This window comes from Lissotriton helveticus, chromosome 11 (assembly GCF_964261635.1).
Source record: "Lissotriton helveticus chromosome 11, aLisHel1.1, whole genome shotgun sequence".
Lineage (NCBI taxonomy): Eukaryota > Metazoa > Chordata > Amphibia > Caudata > Salamandridae > Lissotriton > Lissotriton helveticus.
The window spans coordinates 592,590,159-592,610,518 of record NC_136072.1 but is presented as its reverse complement, the minus strand read 5'-3'; the positions used below and the strand labels follow the sequence as shown (position 1 = coordinate 592,610,518).

Here is a 20,360-nt window from a genome sequence, read left to right as displayed (position 1 = left end):
GGAATTATGCTGTATCTTTAAACTACAGCTTCCAAGTTGGCAGCATGGTGTAATACTCAAGAATAAGGGGATTGGAAAACACTAATGTTAGATAGATATAACTTCCGAAGGCACGTAAAGCATTGTTTTCATAAACCCATGGGGAAAAGAAATTTAAATCGTTCTAATGATCTTTTTCCTAATTCATAACATTGTTCTCATGAGTTAGGATTTCAACCAATGTGAAGCCTAGAAAGTTATTTCCCGAATCTGACTTCCTTCAAAACCGCAACAAATATCTATTCTCCATATGTAGTATTCACTATGAATAATGATAAATACAGTTTGACTCATCTGCAATCATCACTAAGTGTAAACAAAATCGTTTGCTGACAGGGGTATGTTGTTAGCTGAACTTTACAGTGAGGTGCTGTCTAATCTTTACTCCTTCCAAAAAAACAGGTGTTTTTTTCAGTTGGCATTTGGGGAAGGCAAGATTCAATAAAATTCCACCTAATGATTAAAGGAAACTGCTTTTTCTATTTTTTATGCCACTTGGCTACTTATAGTACTACATATATTATCAAAAAACACAGGCTCCTGTGGACACTTAATGAAATAATCTCAATGTATATTGGCACAATGGCAACATATTATGTTATAGTGATATTGGAGAGAAAGAAGGAAGCAAATACACCTCTGATTTGTTTTTGAATCAAAAATATTTATATAATCCTTAAAATGAAATACTGTTACAAAGTAATACATTTGAACATATAGTTCTGAGTGAGAGGTGTCCCAGTGAAAAACGGAATCTAGGAAATTAGTGACATATATGAGAAATATATACATGGTTTCCAATGCTTCATATAAACGACCATTAACATATATATGTCCAGTGGACAGCGCTAGATAGAGTGATCAGTGCTGGTAAACAATGGTTCGTTTATGGAACTTGTCGACGGCGTTTCGACCCTGTGTGCCGTTGTTGGGTCTCTTCAGTACCTATCATCGTAGGGACACCTGAAGGGTAATGGACCAGTTCGTGCGGAGAGTGTGGCACCGTGCAAGGGATAAGAAAAGGATACTCACATGGGTCCCAGCCGGGAGCCCAAGTGTGAGGTGAGTGGTGAGCCGGCTATTACGTGAATGAGCACAATGTAGGGCTCCAAGTGTGCGGAGGATGGCACGATCAAAGCGCTGCCAAGACGGGTCAAATTCTAATTGTGAGCGCATGAATTGGAAGCAGGCTACGTCCTTCTGTAGTCATTCCCGACGAGGCCATACTTTTATTATATGGAAGGTGAGAATATTCTCACTCCGGTGTCTCTTCTGGAGAATGAATCAACTGAAGCCTGTGGCAGGACAGGCTGCAGTCGATTCATTTTCCTTGTTGTTTTAAATTTTAACCAAAACTTGACCCCTTAAGGTACTTTATGCCAACGCATTTCACTTGAAGGAAAATCTCGAGGCTGAATGTCATCATCGGGCCTAAAAAAAGACGTGTCCTGGCAGAAAATTAATTAGAGCCATTAAAAGGATCAAGAAAAGAAGCTCTCCTTTAAGATAACTTTCACAATATGCAGTTGAATATGTGAAAACCAACACTCAGAAATCCAGTCCTAGCCCTGAAGAGAATCCTGTGCAATACAGCAGGATTCGAAACGTGTTGGCATAAAGTACCTTAAGGGGTCAAGTTTTGGTTAAAATTTAAAACAACAAGGAAAATGATGTATTTAAAATGTGCACCCTTTGCTTTTTGAGAAGTTTATACCCCTCTGGTTTGTAATCTGTTCTTGCCATTCTGAATGTTATGGGCACGGATTACCTTTTCGCATTGTTATGTTTATGCTGCTAATGACTGGACTATTAGCATAAGTTTGTGCAAAGTGATTGTTATTTACTTATGTTCGTGAATTGCAAATTGACTGTTTTTTTGATATTTGTGTTTGTGTGTGAACTGTGAAGTCTTTCTTTTTCTGTTTTGTCTAAATTGATTGAAAATATGAAAAACAATGAACAAAGTTGAATCATTAAATGACAGTGATCATCTTATTAAATAGTTTGGTCTTAGTGTGCTTAGAATAGTGGCAGCCTATTGGAAAGCCAGCTGGTTGATTTTTGTGGATTTATAATTGTAGCACAAGGTGCCAAGTTACCGAGTGCGAGCAGCTACTCTCTAGTATAACATAGGAAACCTGTTCAGTCAAAACCAACATTATGGCTGGTGCTGTACCGGATCGATGCATGGACGGGCGCAGATGGGCTGGTCTTTGGCGCACATTTGGCCCGGCTGTGGCACACCCGCTGCGCGCCTGCTCCTACATCGACTTTAAGTAGTGAAGTCTCCTCCAAGTGAGGAAGACTAGAATGCTAACAAGGATGGCAGCCGGTAGTGATCCTCTCTAACATGCGAAAGAACACCATGGAGACCAAGCAGTCTGACAAGTTTAGGGATTAAAACATAAGACCCCCAAATTCTAATAACACATGCTATGTTAAAAAGAAACTTGTTTAGCAGCATATCAGCATTGTAGCAGCAGTTTTAACAAAGTGCAATCATACCAACTAGCACAGTGTTGCCCCATAGTACTACTGGGTTTACATCTGAAAGAAGGTGGGATAGAAGTTGAAGTCTGAGTTAGATTGACTTAACATCTTTTGTAAAATGTCTTAAATGAAATTATATTTTCCCTCATTCTTGGTTGCAGATAGGTGATGACCTTTACCATACATGTCATACTGTGTTTGAAGTATTTATTTGTTAAGTCCGTATTCTGAAACATTAGATGTAGAGAAGAGTGAACATCTGCTAATAGGAATTGTATTAAATCTACACCAGTTCATTTCTGTTCAGTGAAACCAACCTATCAAGCTACTCTTGGAAATGACCACTTGATGTTTTCATACAGTGCTTAACTGCATTGGTTAGCCTGTAAAATTTGAACTGCTCTTGCAAAATCTGATGAAGGGTGTATCAGGTTTCCATAGTCCCCTCCCAGAAAAAAATGTATTCAGGAGATGTTTTGGTTTGAAGAGGACTAAAAGATGGCGATAATGAAACTTTTGGGGCTTGTTTAAGTGTTAACAATTCGTTTATTTCAAAATCATTTTTATAGAACTTTTTCTAAGACAATAATTATAGACATAGTAAAGACTGACAGGAACAGGTAATTGATGGGGTATGAGAAATGAAGTTGAATACATCAGTGTTTACTTTGGCGTAGAAGCATCATGGGATTGAAGGGCCATAATATAACAAAATAATGCTAAGGTATTAATACAAATAACTTTATGTCATATATTGGAGGAGAGGGAAGTGCTATGAGGGCCTGGTACATTAAGAACCATTTGTAAATCATCAAAAAAAGTTTTTGGGCTGTCAAGTTAGTCAGCAACAAGTGAGTATCTGACATGGTTTTTTCTCCTTTTGTCTTTTTAGACTAGAAGTAATGTTCATCAGGAGTGATTTGTTATTTTCTGGTGATGTTTCATCTATAGTTGGAACGGAACGGCTAAAACTTTAGGGTCTGTTTGTAACACAAACTATGCTGAAGTAAATAGAGCATATTCTAGTCAGTGCTTGAAGGACAGACATTAAATGTCTGATTCATACAAGTTCAAGCTAGTCAATCAAAACGTCTGCCACTAATTGCACAATATGTCTTCTGTTTATCTGTAGTCGGAACTGCGTATATGCCTGGGTATCAGTAGCACTACCCTGTGCTGAGATGTAGCTGTCATTAGTGCAACAGGTGCAGCGATACAGTGGTGTGAAGCGTCCACTGTACCCTAGTTTTAGCTCTCTTCTGGCCTTGGGCCATTACAAATTGGAAATTCAATGCCGTTTCCTCAAGTGTTACCCATGATACACTTTTCTATCTGCTTCAACTGATAATACTTGACAGTTAATTAAAAGCAACTTTTATTTTGTTGGGATGGTTAAATACTATGTCCAGACTTGTAAAATCAGTTTCAGCTCAGCTAGTTTGAAGCTAGCAAAATGGTTTAGTACTATTTCAGTACCTTTTCACAGTGTGCAAGGGATTTCTGCACTAAACACAACAGAGATTAAGCCTTATAGGAACTGTCTCAAATAGACGTCTGTCCCCTTTGGTACTTGGGTTCGTCACAACTCCAAAACCTGCAACAATTGCACCCAAATGAACCTGAAAGCCATCCAAGAGAGTGAGAGAAACCTCTAGTTTGCAAAGCACTGGAAGGCTCCACACTGGTCCTTCTTGAATTCGAGACAGCAAACCATCTGTTGGTCCCACTCTGGTTCCTGAAGTCGTTTCCGAGGCAGAGCTTCCTTGAGGGTGACATTTTCTGGTAATGTCAAAGAAAAAACAAAAGCAGTCCAAGCCAGACTCAGCCCTTTCCCTCCACTTTCGTAGAATGCCCCGTGGGCGTCTGAGGAGCTGATTCCATCTCCTGTCCCGATGCACCATGAATTCCTGTGTCCATCGGTGACCTTGCTGCAAGTTGAAGCCTTTTGTGAGTCTATGCTCCGCTTCTTTGGCTCTCCACTAGTTTTCTCTATCATGCCTATGGACCCCAAGGTTCTGCAGGGTTCTCCAGTCTAATTTCCACTGGTGGGTTCACCTTCAGCGCCTTCTGCACTCTTCAAACCCATTCTAGTTTCTTTACTGGCATTGGGCTCGGCACCACACACTACGCCATCCACTTGCTTCTTGACACTGACATTGTTGGTGCCGTGGAGGACTTTCAACCCATCTTTCTGTCTGACTCCGAGCCAGCATCAGCCCAACTTTGAATAACTTGATATGACGCAGCCTACTGAAAATTCCTTGGACTCAGATACTATACATATACCACTTCGACGTAACCTTGCTCATATTTTTCACCAACTTTTTGGCTTGGACTCTGATCAGAGCCAGCCTTATAGCGATGACAGTGGTGGAGTTGGGGAAGGCCTTGTCCCTCCATATGATGCAGATGACTGGTATATGGACTTGCAAATGGGCAGTGGCCTGGACACCTAGCCTGATATTGGGCTTGTTTCTTCCCCCTGGACCTCCATTGGAGGAGGACACTTCTTTTGCCACACTAATTTCCAGGGCTGCTGAGGTTCTTGATGTACTCCTCCCTACTATGTAGATCAGAATTAGTGTCCTCACAGGGGTCTTACAGCCCTACAGCCTCCTACTGAATCTCTCTTACCTTTAAACCAGACCCTGGCTGACAAACAACTGGGCACCTGGGCTACGCCATGTTTGGCCCGCCAGTTCACTGACAGGTTGCCCACTGCCATAGGCCTGCCCAGGTCATCCTGATTTTTCTTTTTTTAACCCCATATTTTACACCTGAGGGCTTGGTGGTTCAAACATCCACTTGCAAAGTAAACCAAATGACTTTCCAACCACTTCCCCTAATAAACAGGCGAAAGTGGGGTAACGTTTGGCAAGTCTGTGCTCTTTTTCGCTAGCCTTGCCTTGAGATCTGCCCAATCCAAATCCCCCCGCTCCTCCACCCTCCCTCTGCAACTGCCACAGAAACCTGCTTAGTGCCTCCTTAGTGGCACACAGAACCCTGTCTGTGGCCGGATCATCCACTTTCTGCAGGGGTGGCAAGACATCATATCCTACAGAAAGTTCCTGCAGATTGACCAACAGGGCTATGGCCTACTATTTAAGTTCAGTCCACCACACCTGCTACCTATGGTGGAGTGTCTGACTGAGGACCATCTGTCTATCAGAACTGGGGACTGGTTGCTACTACTGTTACTTGTGTGTGCCGAAGAAGGACAGAGGTCTTTGTACTGTTCCAGAGCTTCAACTCCTCAATGCCTACCGACGCAAAGACAAAATCAGGAAGCTCACTTTGGCCCAGGTTCTTTCTGCCCTGGATCCCGGAACCTGGAGATGGTGTTGGGCCTGCAGTACACTTACATCTTCAGGCCTGTAGGTAACGTTACCTGCGGTTGGGTTATGAGCGCTTTCAGTTTGTCATTTAATTCTAAGAGAGCACTCAGCTTTTATATCGATCAGACCAAAGAACATCAACAGGACGATCAGCTCTTTGTGGGGTGCTCAGGAGCAAGAAAAAGGCAAAGCGGTGCATGGACCATCTCTTGATGGACAGACCTCTGTGTGAAAATATGTACTTTACACTGGCTGTGAAGCACCATCCAGAAGGTCTCAGGACTCACTCCACCAGAGCTGATGTTGCTACACCTGCTTTGGCACGCAGAGTGTCTGTCCTGAATATCAGTCATGCAGCTACGTGTGCCTTGGTGCACTTGCTCATGAAACACTACCTGGGCAGGCGAGAAGAGAATTTTCCCTCTCTGTCCAGTAGGACTTTTTAATCTGAGTCGTTCCACAAATCCACTGCTTTGGGAGATCCTCTTGTAGTAACTATTCTATAGGTGAGGAATCTGCGGTTAAAAGTATCCTTCAGAAAAACATGGTACTTACTTTCAAATGCACTCTTTCAGGTGGATTCTCTATGTAAGCGACCCTCTCACCTCCTAGTTCAGTGGTATGGTCCCTTACATCTAAAAAGATCCCACTCTAGGAATCTGCAACCGGTTCTTTCAATTCACTCAAACGTTCTGCGTCTGAAAGCGTGGAAGAGTTGCTGAATGAAAAGGATGTCAGCATGCATGGGTGGCACATATATGCTGCTCTACTCATCACTTCCATCATAGTATGACATAGACACGAAGTCGCATGGGGCCACCTGCACCTGAGCACTGCTTTCAAAATGTCTGGGTCCAGTCTGAAGCCAGGGATATTCACATGGTTAGGAATCTGCGGCTAGAAAGAGTATCCACCAGAAAGAGTGTTTCCAAAGGTAAGTAACTTGTTAATAGTATGCTTCAACTAATTGGAAGAACTTGTATTGTTTATTCAAAGGATGTTGCAGCATATCACATTTGAATTATGTACTTGTGAAAAGTTATATCCATCACTTTTCTGTATATGCTTAATTGTGCTCAGAAAGATTATCTTTAAATTATTTTTATTTTAAATTATTGCGGGCTTTAAGTATAACGGTCTGAACTACATCAATTATTTTAGATATCTGGTATTTCATCTAAACCAGTGTTATCCAACTGTGTGTCACACGCCAATTTTTAGTTGGTCGAGACAGTCCGAGCAATACATAAAGATGCTTTTAAATTCTGTGTTTCTCTTGCCACATTTGCCAGTGCTTCAAAGGCAGAGGCCAAATGTTAGGCTATGTTTTCTGACAAAATGCTGCTTCTTATTTTAACATAGGATAGATGTCTACTTTTCTTTCTCTAACTTGAAAGTGAGAAGAGTTTTTAAAAGTAAATTATGTGTCAATTTGGCTAGAGTACAGGTAGTGAGAAAAAGAAAGGGCGTAGGCCGTAATTGCTTTGGAACACGCTGCAAAATCTAAATACCTGTAAATGAAATGTATACATTCAACAGTTAGGAAAGCAAAAATGAAGCACATTTTTGTTTAACTCTGAAGTATCCTGGAAATAAAGCATTTATAGGACTAAAACAAATCAAGACACTTTACCTAGTGATGCACAAATTATAAATATTGACAGTAACCCAATCTCCACAGATTGATATTTGTGTACTATATAGTTTTATCTATAAAACTGCATGTCTGTACAAATGTAGTGCCCATTTCAAATCGAAAATGTGCGGTCTGTAAATGACAATGCGCTACCATATGATGCTTTAGTTACATTAAAATATTGCCCTGCCTCATGTCCATTAAAGGTAGGTGTATCGCACACATTTTATCGGTCCAAAAATTGGGCTATGTTTCTAAAACGTTTGGGAAGCACTAATCAAAACTGTTAACTTGTGTTATCTTTTATCTGTTTAGTGACATTCAGAGAATTACTCTGCCCAGCATTACCAAATTACGACAATTCACCAATGAGACCCTCCTGGACCTTTTCTTCTACAACAGTCCAACCTACTGCCAATCCATTCTAGATACAGTTGTCAAAGAAATGAATGGACTTTATAAACTTTTCCAGCAGAGGAATCCCGAGTTCAAAGGAAAAGTCTCAGTGTCTGGTCACAGTTTAGGTATGTTGTCCTGACTAGTATTTAATTTAGTTGCATGTGGCATATTATGTAATGACCTAAAATTAATTTGAGGCTTGATATTGTTGACTTTAGTGGATGGAGTGTGATATTTGTTAATTATTTAATTGTAAAATAGTAGACTGCACTCAACTGTTGATCATGAGGCTGTACTATTGCTTAGCCCTACCTAATGTGGGGGCTCATATTAAGCAGCACAGCCTTTCTGCCTGCTGTTTGAATAGAAGACTTAAACTCTATTGTAAATATCTTAAGTTTTCTTCCTAGGTTTATGAGCCTAGCTCTATTAATCAATCAAACCACATTTGTAAAGCGCAACACTGTCACTCCTAGGGGTATATGGGTGCTGAGTCTCAGATGAAGAGCCAGATTTTGAGTCATTGTCTGAAGTCTACCAGCGAGGGTGCTGGACAGAGCTGGAGGGGAAGGTTGTTACAGGTCTTGGCAGCGATGGAGGAGAAGGAGTGGCTGTGATTGCGACGGATGCGGGGGGGTGTGCGGTTGTGAGTGAAGAGGAGTGCTGGTGTGTAGAGGGTTTGTGGAAGTTCAGTCGATGGTTGATGTTGACAGGCCCTAGATCGTGGAGGGATTTGAGTATCTTATACTGGCATCTCTTCAGGATGGGCAGCCAGTGGAAGTCTCTCAGGTTGGGGGTGATGTGGATTCCTTTGGGGAGGTCCAGGATGAATCTGACTGCACCGTTCTGTACGGTCTGGAGTCTTCGGAGAAACTGGGTGGAGATGCTGGCGTAGAGGGCATTGCCGTAGTTGAGGCAGTTGGTGACAAGGGCCAGAGTGATGGTCTTCCTGGTGTTAGTTGGGATTCATCTGAGGATTCTGCTGAGCATGCAGTGTGTGTGGAAGCAGGAGAAGGCGCCTTTGTTGACTTGTCGTTTCATGGTCAGTCGGTTGTCGTGGATGATGCTAAGGTTGTGTGGATGGTAGATCGGTGTGGGTGCTGTTCTAAGTTCTGCAGGCCACCATCTGTGGTCCCATGTGGAGGTGGTCTTCCCGAAGATCAGTCTTGTTGGAATTGAGTTGGAGGCAGTTGTCTCTCATCCATTTGGCTACATTGGTCATGGCGTCGCAGTAGTTGGATTTTGGGGTTGGAAGGGTACTCGGTGTGTCAGAGGATCAGTTGAGTGTCGTCTGAGTAGGAGATTATGCTGAGTCTGTGAGGTCTGACCACATATGTGAGGGAGGGTCATGTAGATGTTGAACAGGGTGGGGCTGAGGGATGATCCTTGTGGTACACCGCATGTGATGTCTTTGGGTGGGGAGGTGAAGGGAAGGTGTCGGATGCTCTGTGTGCTTCCTGTAAGGAAGAAAGCGATCCACTTGAGGATGTCCTACTGCATGCCTATGTTGTAGAGTCTGTTGATTAGGGTGTTGTGGGAGACGGTGTCAAACCCAGCAGAGAGGTCGAGGAGGATCAGTTTCTCCACGGTCAAGGAGTGTTCTGATGTCATCTGTGGCAGCGATCAGCGTAGTCTCAGTGCTGTGGTTTGCACTGAATCCTGATTGTAATGTGTCTAGTAGGTGGTTTTGTTCCAGGAATTCCGTAAGCTGCTGGTTGATGCCTTTCTCGAGTACTTTGGCTGGGGAGGGGAGCAGGGAGATTAAACGATATTATTTCGAGATCGCTGGGGTCGGCGGAGGCTTTCTTTAGGAGGAATCTGAGTGTTTCCATCAGTCTGGGAAGGTTGTTGTGGAGATGGATGTGTTGAGGATGCTGGTCAGTTGTGTGCTGTTTGGGTTCGTTGCAAGGGTATAGAGGTGGTGGGGGCAGGGGCCTGTGGATGGAAAACATGGTGGCTGAGGTGGTCAGGATAGTGAGCATAGGCCAGGTGATAATTGGTTGGCTGATGTTCGTTGGTTGGTTGAGGTCGTTGGGTTGAGGGTGGCGGGTTTGAGGTTGAAATTGTTTTAGATGTTGGTGATCTTGCTGTGGGAGTAGTCTGAGAGGGTGAAGATGGCTACTTTCTTGGCTTCTTTGTTGTGCCGGTGATAGTTGCTGAGGGCTGCTTTGTGAGCTACTCTGTCAGCGGGGTCCTTATGGAGTGCCATCATTTCTCCAATTGACAGATGTGCTTGGTGTTCCTGAGGTGTACCAGCTGGCATGTTTGGAGGTCTTGTTTAATTTTGTAGGTTCCAGTGGGTCGTCTCTGTCGGTGATTTATGCAGCAAAGTTCTGGACTGCCTGGTCGAGGTCTGTTGAGGCCTCGAGTTGGGATGTGGTGAGTTATGTGACCATTGAGTTTTGGTGACTTTGCTCCAACTGCGGTGCAAGGAGATCTGGGGCCTGGTGATGTGCGAGCACCAGAAGGGTGGGACAGGGTGGTGGGCGGTTGCGCGCCAGGGGGGTGGGCAGTTGAGCGCCAGAGGGGTGGGCGGTTGCGCGCCAGCGGGTGGGCGGTTGAGTGCCAGGGGGTTGGCGGGGGTGTGGATGTTTTAGCACAGGCTGTGCGCGAGCGCCAGTGGTGGGAGAGACAACAGGCTGTGTGCGAGCGGCAGTGGGGGGGAGAGACAGCAGGCTGCATGCAAGCACCCAGTAGGGGGAATGACAACAGGGCGCGCGTGAGCACTGGGGGGGGGGGGGTGGGAACAGCAGGACTCACGCAAACACCTTGGGGGGGGGGGGGGAACAGCAGGATGCGGGCGAGCGCCATGGGGGGGATGAAACAGCAGGATGCATGTGATTAAAGTGGGGGGGAGTAACAGCAGGACTTGCGTGAGCGCCACAGCAGGACGCGCGTCAGCGCTGTTGGGGGGGGGGGGGGACAGCAGGGCTCGTGCAAGCGCCGTGGGGGTGGAGGAACAGCAGGACAAGCGTCCGCGCCAACGGGGGGGGGGCATGTGGGACGTGGTACAGCAGGATGTGCGCGAGCACCGTGGGGGGCGAAGCACGCCGCTCGTGAGCGCCATGGGGGGGACAGCAGGCCACGGGGCGCAGGGACAACAGGCCGCCCTCGGGTCACGCAGGGACAGCAGGCCCCATGCGCACGGGACATACAGGGAAAACAGGCCACACAGGGGCGCAGGGACAGCACCTTAGCAGGGAGTCAGGTGAAAGAGGGGTGGGCCCGGCCTCCTCTGACTGGCGCAGACAGGCCTGCCCGGGCTTTGCCTGTGTGCATATTGCATTGCGAGAGGCGGCGTGAGGTTTTAAGGTGCCTGGGCTGGAGCTACAGCTCAAACAAAACTTCAATTGCGTCCCAGCAGCAGAAGCTACAAGAATGTTGAGGCAGGCGGTAGGGTTCTGGAGGAATTCTGCGATGCGGGATGCGGTGCAGGGGTTTAAGGTGTCTGGGCAGGAGAAACATCTGGATCAAAGTTCCAACCGCGTTCCAGCAGCGTAGGCTGCTGGGATGTGTAGGCAGGCAGGAGGGATCTGGAGGAGTCTACAGCACAGGCTACTCTGGGAAGGCAGACAGTTTGAACTTCATGGAGATCCTGAACCGTTGGGGCACATTTTACTGTGGTCCACTCGGTTAACCTTCTGGGTGGACTCAGATCATTCTTTACTTGAAACTTCAGCCATGCTGAGGACAGAGTAAACCTTGTTGGCAGGAGCATACTTATGGTTCTAGGTAGGGAACTGGAGCTATTGCCTTTGCTTTATGGACCTCTTGCCTTCGCTTTAGGGACCTCTTGTCATTCCCATCAACGACATTTGGAAAACATCACAGTGACCACCTGAGGAGGGAATATATTATATCTGACAGAAACACAGCATTCATTCGATGAGACATTCCATCCTATTCAGGGATTGGCTTGGTGGACCTTTTAGTCACTCTGGCGGGAAATGTAAGGAGCCTTCTGTGCGAGTAAGGTGCTCTTATGAAGGGCATAGCTGAGGAACAACCTACTACTGAAGGTTCAGCTCCTTGTCTTGAGGTCCTCTCAGCATGCTGCCACTGCACAGAAAAGATTCTGAAGAGAGCATGGCGTATTTGCAGCATCATGGGATATCTGTCACTGTTCCCTCTAGCCAACTAGAAAGGCCAAAGACTGGTCTGCTACACTCACCCATCCTGCAACTCCAGTGCCTACTCTTTTAAGAATCTACTAAACCAGCAGCTGCAACACAAGTAGCTATTCTCTTTTAGAGCTTATTTTCTTTTCGCCCACAATTAGGAGACTGTGTGGGCATTCTGGGAATACAGAGGGGTGGAGGATTCCTGTGGGCTATGGAGCTCGACCTTTCCCAAAAAGATGATTTTTTTATGTGTTTACCATTGTTACACTGTTTCCTGGGAACTATTTAGGCTGACATATGACCATTGAAAAATTATTGTTAGGGACTGCTGTTTCAATAGACGCCACGAGTTACCACTGTATTCATAGACTTCTCATGAATAAGCCATCCCTGATTTGTCGGTCTATATAGCCCAAGCAAAGTGTTTCACCTCCAGCAACACAGGTCCGCCCTTATTTGGCACCCTTATCCCAGTTCCTCGTTATAATTTACAGAGGGAGTTGGTTAGACCGCTCAATTACAGTTTTAATGCTACCACAGTGCACCACATTCCCTAGCTGTAACATGGCCTTAGCTTTCCGGTCAACCGACTGGGAGCACTGCAAGTGCATTTCCACCCCTGAGCGGTGCAGTTTTTTACTGTCTGTGCATCCCACCCTTCGCCAATCCCACTCTGTAGGCAGGGTTTCTACATAGGTTTGTGAGCACTTTCTCCACCCCACAGCAGGAGTGCCAGAAGGTCCCTTATTCTAGCCTACAATCTAAGAATGCACTCTAGGGATGGATGCTTGGAAAAGTTACCCAGGAACTGTGTTTTTACCAGCAGCTCCCTCCATTTTACTGGTGCAAAGTTTGTGTGTTTTTCAGCATATACAGAGGGTACAGATCACCTATCCTTTCTTTTCCTTTCTGTATTACTGCTTACAATAATAGGTTATTTATAGTCTCCAGCTAGTGGAGTTCTTTAAAGGCACGACTGGTACCAATATCTCTTAGACTACTTCCATTGATATTATGTGTTGTGCGAGGTCCCTGTATGTATCTCATTTGCAGATCCCTGTCCCAGTCCCAGTGTTTCTTCCCACTTGCACTCAGACTTAAGAAAACATGATCTGAGGAGAGAGATTTGCCACAAACTTGTTTCCGTTAATGCTCCCAAATAAAAGAAAACGTTGTAACCAACAGGGTCACATCGGTCCCTTGTTTCCCTTTTACCATTGTCTCCACTTTACCATTGTCTCCCCTTCTTCATCCTGTCTACCCTATCTTTGTCTTGTTCTTGAGATGAAATAAGAGCCCTCCCACACACCGTCCATCTTTACTCTCATCTCCCGATACATAATTCAATTCCTCACCCTTTCCTCTTAACTATATATTTTCTTTCTTTAGCCTTGTCCTCTACCACTGTGCATACCCTAGTACGCCCATTCACACGTATACCCCTCACCTCTGCTACTGCCTATACTCTAGTATCTGTACCCTACTGCATCTACCCCTGCCATACCATAGCACCATCACCCTAGACCTACTGTAGTTCTTCCACCTCTGCCTTTACTGTTGAAACTCTACTTAAATCCTAGTAACTGTTTCCTTGTCCCTCTATCCTAACGACTCTGTGGTACCTCTAGTTAAGCCTATGCCCTGCTAAATAACTTGCTATGTCTCTTCTTTGGAAAGGATTACAATTTGGATATTGTCTGACTTCTGACGTTATTTCCTCTGGTTGAAGAGGCATATGAAAATATGTCTCCTATGAATGTGCACTTTGTGCGTGGTTAAGTCCATTATGCCCTTTACTTTTTCAGCTAGCTAGCTCCACTGTTCTCAGTGAGTGTCACACTGACATGAGAATAGGGATAGGGGAGGTGAGAGAACAAACTGGATTCTTGCAGATGGAACTCATCAGTACCTGTAATAATAGAGACTTGAAAACACCAGTGAGCTTAAGAATACAGTATACACAAGGAGGGCAGTGATGAGGAACTCTGCAACGAGAGTCCTTGGGCCTGCTGGACCGAGGTCTGTGCACTGGCGTGATAACCACTGCAATTGCTAAGGTATTTGGAAGGAAACACAGACAGCAAACAGGCAGTTTTCAGCACAATACTAACAGACGTATTATAGTGCACAATCAAGAAAACACAAACAAAATAGAGAGGAAGGTTGGATGGCAACTCGTGAGCACGGAGAATTTGTTGCCAAGCACTGTAATACTGCACCAGACCAGCTTTACATGTCTCTGCTTTTCAGGACTTAAACATTATTGGGTAGTTTAATCCAGTCCCCTACTGCTACCTTGGATCTGATACCTACCAGTGGAAATGCATTAAAGAGATGTAATTTTAATATGGAATTGACTCGGACAGAGTCAAGCCCCCTGTGAGCTGCCATTTCCTACTTAGTCACCAAATCCTCCAACTAGACCTCCTCGTTGACACCACCTTCCATCCAGACTGCAGATTATGATTGATTTCTTTAGGGGAGATTTGCTATTCATAATAAGTGAAAAATAGACCTGTTTTTCTGCAGACATTTCATGTAGCACAGGGGGTCAGTGGGCCAAAGAGACAGCACAAACGTGGTGGATGGAAATATCCAAATCAATATAACTTACTTGTAATTGCCATTGCACATTCTATTCCATTGTTTTAGCTCTGCTGTGCCAATGCCTGTAGGCACCCACCAGATGTAACGTTGTATTGCCAATGCCAGTATGTCTAGCTTATACCTGAAAGTTTCCTTTCAGATACTGGTGAGTTTAGGTACTCAATACCTCAAAATTCTTTAAAAATATATTCCTTTATTGGCATTTTGACAAACACAAAAGCAGATCAAGGCAGGCACGCCCCATCCTAGGTATGACTAAATCATCAGGTGTGAGGTAATCATATGGCAGTGCCCACTTCCATCAAGAGTTACAAATCACTGAGTAGTAGGGGCAGACATCCATTGCAGCACAACTGATGAGCATTACTCCTACTCCACCCCAGGTGGGTGTCGATGTTAGAGCGCAACTCCAAATAGGAAGAAACACAGATATGAACAAAGAAGAAAAGGGAAGAACAAGAACACAAAAATTTGACACAACACTTGGTAGGCCTAAACATATACCCATAACCATGTGTGCACTAGATTTGGCAGAGAGGGTAGACAGAAGAAAAGAGAATGTCTCAGGGAAGCTGAAGGGGTGCAGATCGTTGTGATCTAATCGTTGTTATGCAGTGTGATTGTCCAAACAGCGTGGGTAAAAATGGTGGAACTTTACTTTAAGACATGTTATATTATTTGATTTTATAGCGCTCACAGCTACACCAAAGAGTGTCCCGGCGCGGTCCGATAGGAATCAGCAAGAGAGCACTAAACAAACAGATAGGTCTTGAGTTTTTTCTTAAAGACCACGGGAACTTTGGTACTGCAAAGCTCAAAGGGAATGGCATTCCAAGCTTGAGGCGCTTTAACGGAGAGCGAGCTGCTGCCCAGCCTGTGGCGAATGAAGCAAGGAACTTGTGCAAAAAGCTGTGCTGATGAGCGTAATTGTCTCAGTGGGACATCAAAAAAGAAACGCTTCCTCAGATACGAGGGGCCCTGATCATACAGCGCTTGGTGAGCAATCACCAAAGATTTAAACTTGACCCGCTCCACCACTAGAAGCCAATGTAGAGTGCGTAGATGATGGCGCACACTTAGCCAGATGGGAGTTTCAAAGACCAGTCTAGCAGCCGCATTCTGGACAACCTGCAACCTGTTCAGCAGGTATCCAGGAATGCCCACATAGAGAGCATTAGCATAATCCAAGCGAGACAAAATAAGCGCATGGATGACTGTTTCCTTAGCGGCTCTAGGAAGAAAAATAATTTCTGCAGAGTTTTAAGAAGGTCTAAACAGCTGCCCACCAGCCTCTTAATCTGGGTGGGGAGGGAGAGATTATCCTCACATCACACTCCCAAGTTCTTTGCAGGGTTCCTAGAAGATGCGGGTAGCGGGAACCCAGGCGGCAAGAGCATATCTTTGAAGTTGGAGGAGAATTTACTGTAGAGGATGATCTCCGACTTGCCCTCATTACACTTCAGCTGCGCCCCAGCCAGCCACTTAAAAACCGAGGCAGGCAGTGCTGGGCCGAAGCAACTGAAAGCTCATCCTTTCCCAATGTAAAAAGAAGCTGGGTGTCATCTGCGTAAGCAATTACCTTAGCCCCCAGCTCCTCGGCCAAAAATACCAAAGGAGTGATGTAGATGTTAAAAAGAAGGGGGCTAAGGGAAGACCCCTGTGGAACCCCAGTGGTAACTGGCTGAGGGGCAGACGCAGCTGGCGGCAGCCAGACCTGCTGCACCCGTCCTTCCAAGAAGGACTTAAGCCAGCCCCATGCAGGGCCTGAGATCCCAATCTCAGCGAGCCCTAGAGAGCAACAGACAGTGTGGCACCGTGTCAAATGCCACAGACAGGTCGAGCATGACTAGAGCAGCTCTCCTGCCGACGTCCATACACTCACGGATGGCCCCTGCGATCTCGACCAAGGCATGTCCCGCTTAGTTCCTCACACGCCGTCACAAGCAGGGGCTAGGATCTCCTCCTCGTCACCATCCAGAAAGGCCTCCAACACCTCCACCCAAAGCCCTGCAACAGGTTGTGTCTGCACCCCCTTCTTCCCTCACACCTCAGCCTCTGCCCTATAATTCAGAGAGCAGCACCAGCGAGTGTGCAGGGGGCCCTCTTGTGACCTCCAAAGTAGGAGAATTTCCCTTTTTGCCAAGACCATGGCTAGGTCAAGAAATCTGTCACCCACTCTGCGCTGGTAATTACCCAGCAAACAAATGGCCATGGTGCCAACGTTCCTCCTACCCAGCGTGCTCTCCGCATTAGTAATCACCGCGCCCCAAAATCGCCTAATCTTGGGGCATTCCCTAGCCATTTGTAGAAGCCCAGCATTTCTCAGGGCATATCTAGGGCACTGCAAGTGGTTCATCTGCTGCATACAATGTATTCTTTGGGGAGTCAGATAGGTGGTATGTGTGTAATTAATTTGCATATATTTAATGCGATTGTTAGGCAAGACCTTGTGAACTTGCTCCATAACCAGCTTCCACCCCCTGTTCTGGAGCCTCATGCCCAATGCAGTCTCCCACCACTTACCCCTACATTGAAGGTCATCAGTGGCCATTTTTAGGTCTCAACTAGGCAGCCCGTATGCGCTGCTCTATGAGAGGGCCTTTAGGAATCGGTCTTCACTTTTCACGCATTCGTGCGTGTGGTGGCATCCACCTTGAGGGAGCGAGCAGGGCGCACAGGGGCCATCTGTTTGTAATAAACGTGGCCGCGCCGCTGCTCACTCCTGCAAGGTGGATGCCGCCACAAGCACGAGTGCAGACCGCTTGTTTTGCCTTGAATGGTCCTGTTCCGTTTCTTGCTCTCCCGCGGGCGCTCTTGTTCCCTTTAAGCATATCTAAGATCTGCCCCTATCTCCGAGTGCATGTGCTACCAATTGTCTGTGCTGTGTTTGCTCTCGCCCTCTCCCCTTGTCCGTGTCCACCACCTACCTTGTCCCTCCTCCTCTTCCTTTTCTGGGGCTTGGTGTTTATTAAATAATTTTTTTATTTGGAAATACAATTGGAGAGGAGCCAACATCCAGTATGTCCATGGTGTGAGGACTGCAGCTGCTGGAGTTCTCACACGCACCTCCTCCCAACACGCTGTTGCAGCCTTATTTACTCCAGCAGGCTCACTCGGCTCCTGTTTCCTCGCTGCATGGGCCTCTCCCCGGCTCACCTCCCTCCTATGGAACACATGCGCAGCTTGCTGCTGGTGCTTTGTGTGCTCATTTCGTCTACTGATGCAAGCCACCTTCCCCCATACTCCCAGTCTTTACTTTCCCACGTCCTCACCCCATAGCAGCCTGTTTTAAGGAGACAGCAGGTGGGCCCTCGGCCTGCCCATGGGTTGTGACCGACCTGCCCCTGCCTCAGCCCTGGAACTGTTCTGCCTACTGTGAAAGGAGCTGAGTCAGCTTTAACACCCCTAATTCTCTCTTTTTTGTGCAACCTCCTCTCTTGCATGGGGCGGCAGAAGCCCTAGCTTTTGGGAAATGGAGGAGCATGCTGCCCACCTATGTGCTGCCTTAAGTTTTTGGGGGGTCTGGTGCTCCTAGGAGCTCTCCAGGACGTGGTGGATACCACGATTCAGCAGCCCCGTCTCCTGAATTCTACTGGTAAGGCACCCCCAGTGGACACATGTCTCCTTCCAAGAAGAGTGGGGCGTGGGGGCATGGATACAGCATCTGTTGCAGGCAAACTTGTTTCACAGGATGTTACAATCGCCAACTGGAACATGTGACCTTTAGGTGTTTTTTGTTGCGCACATTGGGCTCTGTCAATTCCTCAATGTGCCAATTTCTGCAATTCAATGACAGGACGCTTTTCCCTCTTTTTGCTAATCAGTTTCTCTACTTGTCTATCTCTTCTCGCTCCGCATTTCCATTTTTGTCGCTGCATGGAAGTTTATTTCCTTTTATCTACACACCATTTTCTCCCTCTTCTGTCTGTTGTTTACATGCTCTCTGCCTGTCCGTTTTGTGCTGGTTGCTTGTCCCTTTTCACTCTGCATGTCCCCTCTTTACTTAAGACTTTTATTTGGCGCCACAAGTCACCTTTTGGTCACTGTTTGTCTACATAACATATTCTGTTTAAGCAAATGGGACCAATCACAGGAACCTTGAAAGGTTGTCTAGCTTTGCTTGCTTATCTCCCGCAAGTCTGACTCTGCTCTATACTTATCTGGTGGGCTTCTGCACCCCAGTCTGTCTTTATGTTGCCCTTATCTGTAGAGGCCTCAATTGCCCTGGGGGTCTCTGGTCCCTCATGTGACTGTATTCTGCCTTTCTCTCTAGGAGTCTGCCCTTTTCTAAATGGGCCTCTGTTCCCTAGGATGCATCAGGGTTCTGTCCTCTTCTCTAGGGGCCTCTGAATCTCAGTTCTCCCCTTTTCTCTGGGGGGGCCTCTGTTCCCTTAGGTGCATCTGGGTTCTGTCCTCTGTCCTGGGGGCCTCTGTTCCCTAGGGTGCATCTGGGTTCTGCCTCTTCTCTGTTCCCTAAGGTGCGTCTGAGTTCTGTCCTCTTCTGGGGGCCTCTGTTCCCTAGGGTGCATCTGGATTCTGCCTCTTCTCTGTTCCCTAAGGTGTGTCTGGGTTCTGCCCACTTCTCTAGGGGCTTCTGTTCCCCGAGTTTTGTCTCAAGGCTTTTGTTTTGTGATTGCGTTATCTCAACGTGGACGTCTCCCATGTGTTTTTTATATTGTGTGATCTCTTGCGTGGTGCGGATGTTAAGAATATCCCCTGCAGCCATGCTTGCTTGGGACCAATGTGATCTGTTGCCGTTCTGTGACTGGACATGACACTTGGCAGATTTGAAAAACTGGGCAGTCTGAGTGTTGCCATGCACTGTGGCCTCTCTGTACCCAGGGCACTACCAGTGCATTTGAATCTTTCTAAGTTGTCCTTGTCAATCTGCTCCTGAGTATCTCTCTTGCTGCCTTGTCTCTAAGTGTGTTACTACCCACAGTCTGTTTTGACTTTGTAAATTCTTTGTGTTCCTGGGTCTATCAGTATGCGTTCACTCTACGCCTCTCTACTCTACTGTGCACCACTCTACTTTATGCCAATGCACTCAACACTACTCTGCACAACCTCACTCTGCGCCACTGCACTCTACACCACTCCAGTCTAGGCCATCCACTCTATTCAAAACCACTCCAATCTACGCTGCTCCACTCCACTCTGCACCTCTCTAATCCACTGCACTATATTCCAATAAACTCTACTCTGCACCACTGCACTCTACACCACTAAACTCTAGGCCGCTGTAGTCTACTCTGCACCACTCTAATATATGCCACTGCATTCTACTATGCTGCGCATTCGACTCTACAACACTTCACTAAGACACTCCACTCCATGCCACCTTATGCCACTCTATGCTACTCTATGCCACAAACTTTTAACCATGCTGAACAGCTGCCACTTTTGTGTACAACATGGCTAAAACACATTGGCAAAACCAATAGCTTGTGCACTAGTTTATTATAACTTTTCAACATGATGCACGGGAACCACAATGCTCTACAACATAGCTTAAAAGCATTGGCAAGCCGTTCGCTCTGGATAAAAACCTATGAGGTCCCATGGGCAAGACCTATTGGCAATGCCAATGCTTGTTAGCACAGACTTATAGAGCCACAAGACTAACCATGGCCAAAGGTCAGAAGGACCTGCAGATACACAAGTCTGTGGTTCTGTTTGGCCCCCAGCCCAAAGACTCTGCATGGTTGCACCCACCTCCCTGTATGTGAGGAA

At 46.2% G+C, this 20,360-nt stretch overlaps 1 protein-coding gene across 4 annotated transcripts in view; it reads left to right on the top strand.

Moving 5' to 3' along the window:
* The window catches only part of DDHD2 (DDHD domain containing 2), an 896,553-nt gene that overhangs the window by 337,282 nt on the left and 538,911 nt on the right, over positions 1-20,360 (top strand). For all 4 annotated transcript variants that reach the window (XM_078666383.1, XM_078666384.1, XM_078666381.1 and 1 more), the window contains exon 8: positions 7,816-8,024. In XM_078666383.1, coding sequence (XP_078522509.1) covers positions 7,816-8,024 — 209 coding nt within the window. The remainder of the gene's footprint in view (positions 1-7,815; positions 8,025-20,360) is intronic.